General features: G+C 39.2%; 1 protein-coding gene across 1 annotated transcript in view; it reads right to left on the reverse strand.

Moving 5' to 3' along the window:
- uvrag (UV radiation resistance associated gene) overlaps window positions 1-13,518 on the reverse strand; it is an 86,118-nt gene that overhangs the window by 51,662 nt on the left and 20,938 nt on the right. The window contains exons 8-11 of the mRNA XM_056397153.1: window positions 12,626-12,752; window positions 5,752-5,836; window positions 2,271-2,358; window positions 1,796-1,856 (exon numbers count right to left, since the gene is read on the reverse strand). Of these exons, the coding sequence (XP_056253128.1) occupies window positions 1,796-1,856; window positions 2,271-2,358; window positions 5,752-5,836; window positions 12,626-12,752 (361 nt within the window). The remainder of the gene's footprint in view (window positions 1-1,795; window positions 1,857-2,270; window positions 2,359-5,751; window positions 5,837-12,625; window positions 12,753-13,518) is intronic.

The raw sequence follows: 13,518 nt of genomic DNA on the forward strand, positions 1-13,518 counted from the left end.
CACTAATGAGAGCAGGGGTCAGCAAGAGGGTAAAATGGAGGGGTAAAATGCATGCTTCTCCATGCTGTCATCTGTATAAAACGTCTCTACCTGCTGTTCAGGCCTTTGCAAGATGTCTGATGGTCACAGCTGTTAGAGAGTGAATATTAATTGGAATTGCATTCCACAAACTACAAGCCACCCAACCAAGTGGAAGGGCATATGGAAAAAGGGAGTTAGCAGGAAATGCAATAGGGTGTTCTCTGTTAGCCCTTTTATCTCCTGCCACAGCACATGCTCAGTCGTTTACTCACTGCTAGGTGTCCACCTATGCAGGACTGGCAGGCAGAAGCAGACACAGGTCTCCACCTTATGGGAACAAGTGATAGCTGCAAACACAAACGGGCTGGCTGTCACTACTGTGCACTTCTGTGTGCTCTTAAAAGATGTTAACAGGTGGAGTGTGACAGCGGGGAGCGGAGGAGATTGGGAGCGGTATTTTTGAATTATGGGTACAGAGGCCTGCTCGATCTCACCAGCTGTGACGAAGCAGGGCTTGAGAACGCTGGGTGGACAGTGTCGGGTGTGTTCTCAGTATTAGACAAGTGCTGCAGACCAAAGCTAATCATTCATTACCCATTCAGTCAGACCCTCCTTCAATTCATCCTAGCAACTGAGAAGTCATTAAGTCATCAAGTCTGCCTTGCTGTGACAGCAAATCCCATTTATCACAACACATACAGCGTGACCCTTATTCTAACCTACCCCCATCAAAAAAATGATAACAAGGGCTTTCTGCTGTAACTGCCTGCTGACAAAACTTTTTTTTTTTTTAAATGTTCTATTGACTAATACTGTGTCTTTGATATCCAACCATGTGGTTTTCGCGGCAGTCTCACTGGGGTGGTGGAACCAGAGACTTCTGACAAGACTCTAAAAGACTGTGGTGGTGCTGAAAAACTCCTCCATCAGCAGCCAACAAAAGATCAGAAAGGCCAAGTGTTCAAGAAGCAGAAGAATGCAACACAGCCTACACAGCCTTCATGTTGGGCTCCAAACTTTTCACATATTCTCTCTTATTTTCCTTAAATTCATTTCTTTCTTTATTTATTTTTTCGCTCGATCAGTACGGATTCATCCAACTCATTGTTGGCACTTTGTATTAGAGCAATACTTAACAGTTAATTAGGGTTCTAACCCCACTGAGGTAGAACCCTATTGTTTTTGCTCAGGTTTATTATTATCATTATTTTTGGAATAAAATATTGTATCTTTCTTTTTTTAGAGTGCTGATGAAAAAAGTTGGATTTAATTTAATATCAGCAGAAAAAAAATAAAACAAACAAAAATACACCCAACACGGTTTGTGCATGTGTCTGTTAATTGGCATTCAAATACTGTCTTCGTCGTAACCTGCTGACTCATCTCCCATATTTCAGGAAAGATGTCATGTGTGGGTAAACTGAGATTTTGAATGTATAGAGCTCACCAGAGTAAAGGAGGCTATCAACCTTTGCCAGCTAGTAAAACTAAAGTGACTCACTATTAATTATACAATTATGTAATTATGTCTTTTATGCATTAAAATTACATACCGGTAATTATACGCACACAGAATGCTGTAATTGCCATCTACAGTATCCAAAATGATATCATAGAAACTATCATAGATACTGTATCTATGAGATCATTTGCCTTCAAACATTAAAATGTTTAATTGCATTGAAGCTAAGACAAAACATTTGTTCTGCGTGCCTTTACCACCGCTTATCCTCGTCTAACCCTGAAACACATAAGCAGGCAGATGATGAATTACCTTGAAAGTCTTCAGAGTTTGGCAGCTTCACTCCACAGATGACATAATCTGATTGATTAGCCTGTGAATTTAAATAAGAGGTTTCATATTAAAGATGGTCAGACAGCAGAAACAGATGCACACAAGATGAAAACCTACGTGGGATAGCACGTCATCTTTGCTGCTGACACAGGAACTCACTCTAAATCATTCAGCCATTGTCTCATGGTTTCAGCATTTAAAGTATTTAGTTTGTTTGCCAACAGAAAACTGACCAATCAGAGAAGCAAGTTAAACAGAGACGTGATGATCTTCTGAAGTTGCACTGAAATTTAGAATTAAAAATTGCTTTACAATAAAATAGGGTGCTGCAGCACACATTACTATCTGCACCATTTCTGCTTTATCAAAGCCTTGGTTGTGTAACCAGATAATTCAATGCAGTTGCCCTGTCAACAATGTGTTGTGCAGCAGGGTACCATCAGGTTCAACTCACCACATCAATGGGATAGATGTAGGAAAGCTCAGAGAGGAGCTGACGACAGCGGAAGGTGAGCTGGGCGTTGGACTTGAGAAACTGCTCTCTGGGGAGACAAAACCAGACACAAGGACAACACGATGAGACAGGAGCTGGAGTTCAGGGTGGTGGACACAGGGAGTGGCAGGGCGAAGGAGAGGCTAGAGAAAGCGCAGGCTGAGATCGTACAGGAACGAGTGTAGCTGGAAGAAAACAGTAGAACTCAACCAGGCTAGTTACAACTCCACTGGGACCCTCTGTAAGGCACAAAGGTAATTAAAGTTACAGAAAATATGAAAGATTAATGATGAACAGAGAGGACAGTTTATGTACGCTGCATAATGGTGTGTGATAGGAGGTTAATGTCGGTCTAAGACCTGTCTGCTTTTTGTCTAGGCCACGCCCGGATGAGATCTAATTGAGCAGCAGTGAGTTATATCAAATTTAACTGTTAAAAAAATAAGGAAAATAACACAACTGCTAAATTACAAGCCATTTTATAACCAGAACATGACAGTCTCAGTTAGCTTCGCTGGGTCCATCAACCCCAGTTTATCACATTATCAAAACAGGCTGGACACGTTCAGCAATTATGACCCGGGAGTGGAGAAGTCTCAGTGTTTGCCCTCGTAGTTTTCACTGTCGACTCTGATTACATGTTGTTTTTGGTGCAGTAAAATATTCTCTTTGTACAAGACACACAATGTTATGCACCAGTGAGATATTAAAAAAAAAAAAATACAAAAAACATTTTGATATTTCTTGTTATTGCTTAAGTAAAAACCAGTCAATATGTGACCAGAACAACTGGTGAAACAAGTTGTAAAATACCAACATATACAGTCTGAAAATATACCAAAGAATTTCAGACTTTTGAGAGGAAAATAATAAATTTCCCTGATTTCTCCTGTTTGGTATAAAAATAAAAAAAAATCTAAAAATTCCACAGTATTCCAGAAATTTCATGTAGAAACTCTATGTGCTGTATTATAATCAAGTCTTCTTGCTCATGTAAATGGATGTTTCTACCTGAAGCTGTCTGAAACATTGTGTGCCGTATGTCATCACAGCGTCCAATAGCAATATAGTATCTGTGAGAAACCTGTGTGAACCTATTTCCTATTTGCAGTAATAATTCTTTGTCACACACTTTCTAAATTTAAAACAAGGCTGTGGCTGTACTAGAGACAAAAGGTAAAGTATATGGAATGAGTATAAAGGAAATGTAACACAAATCTAGTTACTGAACTGTGTTACATCCACCACAATTCAAATGGCTTTCTGAATATGTATTTATCATAATACCTGTGACTGTTTATGTTTATGAGTAAAACGGAAACATTCCCTAGTTTAACAGTGTGTGTGTGTGTGTGTGTGTGTGTGTGTGTGTGTGTGTGTGTGTGTGTGTGTGTGTGTGTGTGTGTGTGTGTACGAGTCTCTCTCTCTCTGGATGTCCTGTACAGCACTTACACCACTTCTTGTGGGTAATAGTTCATCATTTCATGCAGATGAAAAGAGATTTTAGGTGGAAAACGGTAAGTGAATGTGATGCATCCTCTCATCCATCCTCCTCGCCTTTGACATGAATTGTGGTTTGGCTGTGGTTAGCAGTCTCTTATCATTTCCCTTTCCTTGTGTGTGGCTGCTTTGTACGGGTGAGAGAGGAGACAGATTGGTTTGACAGCTTGACCTGAGCAACACATCTGTCTAGCAGGCTCTGCCATTTCTACTTGGTTAAGCCATGATGCAGGGCCTTTACAAACCCCTTCTTTCTTTCTTTTTTTTTTAACTTTGTGTTAATCTACATATTAACTGGCAAGTACACACATCCTGGCTCGTGCCCAACAGCTGTGGAAGAAGTTATTGAGATTATTCATTTAAGTAAAAGAATCAAAACAACAATCTATTTTGTTACCATGATTTTGTTCGCATTTGACAGAGGCAAGCTGCTTCCCCATTTCCCCAATTTTAGTGCTAATATTTAATATATAGGCTGCTTAAAAAAATTTAGTAGCCTATATTTAACAGACTGATATGTAAATGGTATCCATCTTCTCATCTAACTCTCTGCTAGTAAGCAAATACATTTATTTCCCAAAGTATTAAACTTTTGCTTTAAAGTATTAAAGGTTCTCATTCTGTGGGAACATTAATTGTTAGCGGCATTTTAATGTTATAGTTAGTTGATATGGAAATAGTTTTTGTTCCCTGACTTAGTAGGGTACCACAACTTTTGCACTTGCCAAAAATATTATTTAATTTTTCTATTTCTTTAAGATGATGAAATAAAAAGTAACACTACATTAAAATTATAGAAAGGTTAATTTTTTATTGTTGTTTTGGTATATGGGTTGTATTTACTTCTTTTCATTTCAAAAATCAACAATATACTGTATGTTATTGGCCCAGAGGTGTGTTGGGATGAAGTCTGGGAAAAGAGAGAAGAAAAAACTTTGCTACACCAATTTGTATACATTTTATCGGAATATTTTTACAAAATATTGGAAATTTGACCTGATAATTTGATATGTTAATATTCATCGGCTAGAGTAAAAAAGTGCAATTCTTACTTCTGAAATAGTAGATTACAAGTACAAAGTAGCATCATGGAAATGCTGAAGTAAAGTACAAGTACATCAAAATTGTGCAGGTAAAGAAGAACAGTTCATGTAAATGTAAGTAAACTACAGTAAATGTACTTTATCATTTTCTTAATTTCACTGGTGACCAAAGGGGATATGGTTTAACACCTCAAATAGGCTACAGCAATCTAGAAAGGCAGAGTGAAGTAGTTTTATGTTTTCAAAAAGGGTACTGAAGTTAATATATAAATTTACTTCAACTAAAGATAACATGACTTATTCCTTTTCGCCCTAATGTTGGGAGTTAGGCTGCTACATTAAAGAAAAAGTGTGCATGTGCCCTAGCTAAAAATTAAAAAATGAAGTTAAATATAAAGAGACCATGAAAAACATCAACGACACAGATATTTCCAAGGAATGGATGTTAGGCAGATGTACAACTGTCTGTATTAATTTCCTGTTTGCGGGGTGTCTTGGCCCCTGCTGCCCTTCCTGGGGCTCTGGTTTACCCTGTGTGACTGCCAGGTACTTCCCAGATAAACAAAGCTGCATCCAGGGTCGGCACCCTCCGCTCGTCTCCCCACAGGCCAAGGCAAACACAGGTCTATAGGGTTTTTTAGCACGACGTGCAAATTTGGAGAACACATAAATAGGCAGTGCCAGCCGCAAAAACATCCCCTTGTTTTGAAAGAGCAAGGTGGGAGGCAGGGTGCAGGGTGTAATCTCATCACAATTCAATACGACAGATCAACACACCGGGTCACATTGTTCAGTGAGCACTGCGCAGCGTCTCGCCAAGGGAGATAAATGCATTTAAAAAGTGTGTTTTCTGTGCAGAAATAAAGCGACAGCTAATGACAGGTTCACACATACAGTACCTCTTGGCAGTGCATTCCTTCTGCAGCTTGGTTAAGGATTCTTTCTCTTCCTTCAGACACTCGTGCTGAGCGGAGAACGCTTCCTCTGACAGACAGAGAGAAAAAAAAAAAAAAGAAGTAAATTATCAGGTGTGTGTTCTGATCTACGACATCTTAACAGCCAGGTGGGCTTGTGTTTGGTTGGCTGCCATCCACTGTTAAAATTGTGAGCAAGATCAAACAGCTCTTTTGATCAGGCGAAAACCATTTCCTTTTCACACACCATAAAACTAAACAACATATGTATGCAAATTACAGGATTTGTCAGACTCTAAATACAGAGCTGGGAAAATAAATAAAATCAGACAGATAAGAGACAGTGATGATACAGTTTGTAGACGTTAGGTAACCGCAGTATTGGCAAGCTCATAATAACTCAGTGTTATTGTGAGAAAGAAGCAAAATATAATTTAGGATTGTAAAAGAATATTTACAACAGAAATATGATTTATGGTTTATGGTTCCACATGATTTTAATAATAAGATGTTTCACTATTTAACCCCAACCCTGTCTAATGGGTTTTGTTTTGCAACAATTATTACTTACGATCCACGTTATAAGTAAATAAGTAGACAATTCAACCATAAACCACATGTTTGCTACATACTTCCCTCCTGCATTTTTTCTAAACACTGAAGAATTAACAGAGGAAAGTTCTCCATTATGTATTGCTTTTTCTTGGTTGGAAGCTGAAAAAGTTATATGGACGATGGTTTGTGACTTGTGATAATTATCAAAAAATTTGGATTTGGAAATAAGAGCTCAGACGATTATGGGGTGGACCATCAGGTGTAACAGCTAAAGGACCGTTGCTACAGTATCAGACTGTGGTGATGAAGAGAGAGCAGAGCCACAAAGAAAAGCTTTTCATGCCAAAAATCACATATGTTTTATGTTCAGACTTTGAATAAAAAACATTGGTAATGACGTTTCTCCCCAAAGCGGCCGACCTCCCTCTGTGCGACACGGGGAAGAGCACAGTCATGTAGAAGGTTAGGAGGTCAGGAGTCAAGTCACCTCCCCTCCACGGTCACATGATGATAAGGACACTTTTCAAGTGCCTCCATTTAAAAGGCACTTAACTACATATTGAGGCTTAAACTACAGATCCCAGAGGAAGAGCAGGAAGTCGGTCAAAATTCTTAGGTTTCAATTCCAATTCTGATTCTGCTTATTTTATCTGGTTCTTACTGATTCCTGGTATCTGATGGAATAGTATTTGGGAAAGAAAAGAAATTAAAAATATGTTAAAGGAAAAAATAACTTCTTTTCAGACAGATGTGGAATGAAACAAATAGTTATAATGAAAAGATTCCATGATTCTTTTTGTTTCAGCACCTCCTAATATCCATTAACAATCAAGCACCGTGACAACAGGTAATTACAGAAGCAGACATTTATGTTGTCTGCTGCATGGAAAACCGCACTTTTAAACAAAAGCTCTGGCACAAAATAATAATAATTGAAATTAGTGTGTAAGCAGTGAGCTACAGTTAATGGATGAATAAAACCAAAACTTAACCAAACAGCTCATTTTGTGACGATTCACCCGTTCTTTCTAATTTGAAATCAGCTCAATTCCAGTTCTAGTCTGGAAAACCGACCCATGTGTTTACTTGCATTTTTCTATTTGAAATGAAATGGAGTTTTATGGTGCGAGGACTCAACCAGCAAAACAAAATCTAAAATTCTAAGTAACACTGAGATACAGAGATCCACCCTAAGTCAAGTGGGATGACAGCAGGTGGCAGAAAAGCAAGATCGTCAAATTACATTTGTGATCAGATGATCACAGGACCTGCTTCTTATCACATATTTCCACTCACATCCATGTTGCTCAAACTGGCATCGTGAAGGTGAAGAGAGACGGAGAGTTCTGAAGACAGAGGGAAGGGGAAAATAGAGGTACTCAGAAGTATCTCCATCAGATTAACGTAGAAGACAGATAATGTCAGACTGAGATCCCTCTGCTGTGAGTGATGACATGAAAATATTTTAACACTGACTACGTGGGCCTGTATTGCAGTCTTGCTTTCATGTAATGCCCAGCTATGTCCTATCTGTTTTCTATCCATCCATTTTTTTTCATCCACTCATCCCTCTGACCTGTTCCAGTTTGCATCACGGTATCAGCATCATCACAGACAAACTACAGCAAATAACACGCCAACAGGCATTCTGGTTGTTTGTGTGTTGACTTCCATATTAAACATAAATGTGGCTTTAGAATGTCACAAGGCTAAAACTGACCATAAATCAGTCAGGGAGCTCACTGTAGTTTTTCTAATTTCAGGCAAGAGACAATGTACAGTAATGTAGTTTACGCCAGTGGACAGTGGGCTTTGAGCGCGTGATTGAGGCCATATTGAATGATGTGTGTTGGAAAACAACTATGAAGAACATATATTTGTTTCCACCTAAAATAAAAAAAAAAGAACAGCCAAATTTTTAAGCCACGGCTCTTCATGCTATATAAGAAAAGGGTTTGACTGTGACAGAGACTAGAGTAGGACGTCAGGGAGTTAAGACAGGAAATAGGTAGAACGACATGCTAGTGAGTCATTAGGCAGAGTGTTGGACTGCAGTACCTGTCAACACTTATCCTGAGTATAGATGGTGGTCAGCTGCTGCTAAAGGAGCCCTAATGATGATAGCTTCAATATGAGACCTTTTCTCTGAGGTGACAAATACCTCCACACACACCACACCTTCACTAAACTGTGTTCCTTACACTTGAGAAACCCAACCACTGACATTTATTGCTCAGGAGCCCTGGCTGTGTTACAGACCGTGAGAATAACTACCGTTACTAAGTACAATAAACGCCGTTCACAGACTTGATTTATGTCATCTGCTCAAGGTGGAAGGAGGGAAATTAGACGGGAGGAAATTGTGACAAGAGTGTGACCCCACCAAAACCAAACCCATTAAACCCCGAGGCCAGGAAAGACAGACTTTTAGTTTTAAATTCACAGCTGTAAAGAAGTAAAAAATGGTGGTCATGCTCAGATGTCCTCTGTTATGGTTTGTGTGAAAGACGTGCAGTGGACTGAGCGTGAGTATGTGTTCTTTTGCAGTCGAGAAAAACAACAGTATTTCTACACTCTTGCTATGATTTCACTGCCATTACTGTAAATCAGCGGGCACTGAACAGCTAGTCGTTAACCTGTCATCAGGATGATACCGACTGCTGAGGTTTTTCAGCGCTTATTATGCGAACACTGTCCAGGATGGTAAGAGACGAAGCACAGAGGCATGAAAAGAGATGAATGCAGAACAGGCATCGGCAAGTCTGCAGCAACAGTCTAATAGTTACTTTACAAAAACACAGACACCAAACTTTCATCTCATCTTTATCTGCGAGCTCACATGTAGACGCACACACCTGCAGAACCTCTACTGTATGTTTGGGTTTTGTTTTGAGAGAGGCTGGTTTTCAGAGAATAACGGGCTGATAAAAGCTATTTGCTAATTGGCCCCATGACTGTGTGAGAGATGGGAAGACCACACAGCCAGGTACAGATGACATCCTAAAGAGCGTGACTAAGAAAGGAGATTAACTCCATACAAGATGCCCTCTGGGGATGTATTACATAGCAATGTACTTACACATACTGTTAAACTGTCAATAAAACTTACAAAGAAACCTGTATCTCATAAGAACTGCGATGTGTGAAAAGTCAACAAATTAAACACTTGCTTCTAATTGAATCAACATTGACATTAAATGGGTATATAAATCATCGGCCCTTAGCCCCTAGTTTGCCTGTTGAACCATCTGTATTAAATGAATGGGACTAATTTTGCTTCTTCAAGCTTGTGTGGGAAAGGAAAAGTTCAAAATTAAATTTAACCGAGAACTGATAAAATCATATGTGTCTCCAAAATGAAAGATGAGATCAGATGAAACAAACATGCTGTGGTGCCAACCCAAATATAATCAGACAAAAAATCAGCTGCTGTATGAAATACTATAAACACCTGTCTTCAAGAGTATCCTGTCTGTAATTAATGCAGGGTTTTTTTCCGATTGTGTAACAGATGAATATGTGCAGGCTGATTAGAAAAGTTAAACAACAAGCTGGAAGTACAGCAAAGCTCCACAGCATATGGTTTTTGGCTTTTGAGTTATGAGTCTGGCGGGAAAAAAATTGACAAGATTTCAGCATGGGCCTATTCAGCTACAGCATTTCAATTTATCCTAAAATGGCTTTTTCCTCTTTAACCAGCTGAAGGAATTTTTCTTCTGTTTCTTAATAAGCACCTGTCCAGTCGGGAAAAAAGCCATGAAAGAGCTACAGAGAAGGAGAGCAGAAAAATTCTTTTGTTTTGGCTGTATACGGAGTGCTGACAGGTAAGGAGGAAGAGGATTAACGGCCAGTTTTTAGAACTGCAGCACAAAAGAAACTTCTCCCTCCAACCCACTTAGTGCTGTGTCTCTGTGTGAGTGTGGCCGTCTGCATTCATGTGCAGACTTCATGCTAATCACTGGCAATCCCCACCTCAGGTTGGTGGCTCAGTGAGGTGCCCTGCCCTCTGGCTAAACAGCAAGCTGATCTTACAGATAGACGTTTCTTATAGACAGCATCTGACCTGCTTTGAGACAAACACCGCTGCTGATGGCAGTAGAACCAAGATTTGTCTGTCTGCAAACAATGCATGCATGCTCGGGAACAGGCTAATTTCTGACTATTTAATCTACATTTTGAAAAGGACGATGAGAAACACAAAAAACTATTGGAAATAGAGGTAACTAAAGAATTACTGCCCCAAGGTTGTTTGCCTCCACCAACTGTCAAGTTGCAGTTTACGTCCATGCATGTCAGAATCATACATGTAGTGAAGGCCTTGAGGGAATTTAATAAAAGGTATAAAGTGTATTTTGTAATAATTAGCGTTTGAATTATTGGGTTATGATCAAAAAACATGTTTTGTGATTTAACAGTGACCTTGATCTTGACCTTTAACCATTCACTACTAAATTCTAATCAGTTTGAGTCCAAATGGTCCAAATTGTACCAGAGGCAGAGGTCACATTGACCTTGACCTTTGACCTCTAAACTCTAATCAGTTCATCCTTGAGTCCAAGTGAACGTTTGAATGGGACAGACGGATGGACGGTCAGACGGACAATCTGAAAACATAACACCTCTGGCCACAGCTGTCGCCATCGCAAGGGCAAAAAAAAAGAAAAAAAAAAGAAAGAGAAATCATGTCACAGCTCCCCAAAACACTCTGAAATTACAATGTAAGAACTTGTGGGTACTTGCAATCATAAAAGCCAGACAGGTACACATATGCATATGTGTTCGGGTTTATGTGTCTTTTATATCCCTATGAACAATAACAGGCAGCAGTAAAACACTCCTCTGCTCTCAAACATGAGAGGCAAGAGCTGCAGACTTAACAGGGTTAAATAAATGACATCACTGTACAAACAATGTTCTTTTAGTGGCCTGACACCAGCTGCAAAATCTATAAAAAATATATACCGTACATGTGTGTAGATATGTGTGTGTGTGTCGAGTGGCTCCAATCCCCTGACTGGGAGTGTGACTGAGGTTTCCTGTATGTGACAAACTCTACTGAATTCCATGATGAACAGGTAACACAAGGCACACAGTCTACCTGCTGCTGTCAGGCAGCACTGAAATCTTTACCGAGGTGTTTTAAAAACTGGAGTTTCCTGAACAACAAAACACAGGCTGAAATTGACCTGGTGCTGCATGGCTTTTTAATTTTAAGACACTATTTCTATTTCAAAAACTGATTTTACAGCATGACATGTGTCCACCAGCTTTCTACTGAACTCTTTAACTTGCTTTTTTCTATAACTGGGGAAACAATAACATGGAGAAGATGGAAAATTCACAAAACACTATTGAAGACATTCATTTTGGTTGGGAAGGGTTCTTGCTTTAACTGTAGAAAGATGCAACCGAGCAATATTATAAAGGGTATAATTAAGGAATTTAGATAATCTGCTTATTTTAATGAGTCATAACCAAAGGAATTTACTGTATTAGTCTAATTCAATATGAAAAATATCCTGTTAGTCCTGCACTTTCTGTGATTTAGACAAAATTATGGTCCAACTATGTCATAACAATATCCTCTGTTCACTTTGCAATTAGTGGCTGAAACAGCCTTTTGTGGTTGATCATGAAACGAGCTGGCAATTTCCTGCATGTGTTTTGACCATTATTTTAAGTCTACTTATATAAGCTGGATTTGACACAAAAACATGACAGCAACATAAAAGACAACCAAATGAGTTACAGAAGGACCCACAGACCATCTCATTTGATTCTGAAGCAACACTACATGTTCAAGCTTTCCATTCTTATTACCATCAATGTGTTCATGTTAACTCTAGCAATTATTTGGGGGGGTAAAAACACTGATTTAGTGCACTGACTACATAAATCAATACATGCTTTTATGTGTATTTGTCTATATATATATATACACACAACATTCATATTGTTGGCTCAGTGGCTTGTTATTTGATGTAGCATGATTACTATTTTAATTATTTAGCGTAGGAAAAGTTTTAAGAAATATTTTACTTTTAAACTAATCTATAGAGTAATTGTATCATTCCTTTGACTGCACCTTGTGCACTATATTAATCAATCGGCACTGAGTAAAGTCATCTTCAAAACTACAACTATTAAAAGTGTTGTGTGTGCTTCAAAACACAAACAAATCAAAATAAAGATCAGTTCATGCCCCGTCCTCAATTTCATTTGGGAAAGGAATACAACACAAATGTGGTGTTAACAGGCTCATTAGTCAAAGTGTACCTGTTGTGTGTGATCCCATTTGCTTTACCTTTCTTCTGAAGCTGTGCCCTCTCCTTCTGCCGCAGGTCTATCTCCCTGCCAAGCGCCTTCCTCTGACGCTGCAGCTCACTGCGCAGCACGGCTATACGCAGCTGCATGCATTCCCGCTCTTTCTTCTGCTCAGAGCAACCACAGGACAACACAGATATGGAGAGAAAACAGAGAAAGAAGATGAAAGAAAATATTTAGTATGTGGTTACAGCAATTTTGGTGTTTATTGCTCTTTAATAAGACCCCCAAATTCCTACTAGCTCCCTCAAAAACAAGACATGTTATCTCAGGCTGATCCCATTTTGCACTGATTTAATACGTATCTACTGAGCCAATATTCGCCATCGCTAATCCAGAATCCACTGTCGGCAACTAATGACCAGAAAGATGGAGAATGATTTCACTATCCAAAACATCTCACTGAGCCCGGAGATCAGTGTTGCTGGTTTAGTAATGAGCTCAAGTCATGGGAATGTCTGACAGTGAGTTAACCGGTGTGGAGTTCTGGCTGTTAGCATGCCAGCAGATGCTCTGATAAGATATGAGGAGATGAGGCTGAGTGTCAAACCTGGACTAACAGTGGCACTAACTCCAAATATCTGGTCAAGGGCAGCTGGACCGGAAGGATACGTATACACTATCATTGCACATGAGTGTGTATTAAGCATTTATATTACAGCATTTTGATTATATTCGTCATGCAGCCAGAGAGAGCATTTCACAGATGTGATTAATATCATTAATGAGAGCTGCATTCCATTCAGGTGTTACAGCTCCAGGGCCACTTAAATGAGCCATCATTATGTCATTAGTTACAACTGGGTTTCTCCTGCTATAACAACTAGTAAAGTGTGTTTTCTTATACAGAGTAATAATGATGTAATCAGGGTG

Source organism: Seriola aureovittata, chromosome 15, assembly GCF_021018895.1.
Source record: "Seriola aureovittata isolate HTS-2021-v1 ecotype China chromosome 15, ASM2101889v1, whole genome shotgun sequence".
Classification (NCBI taxonomy): Eukaryota; Metazoa; Chordata; class Actinopteri; order Carangiformes; family Carangidae; genus Seriola; species Seriola aureovittata.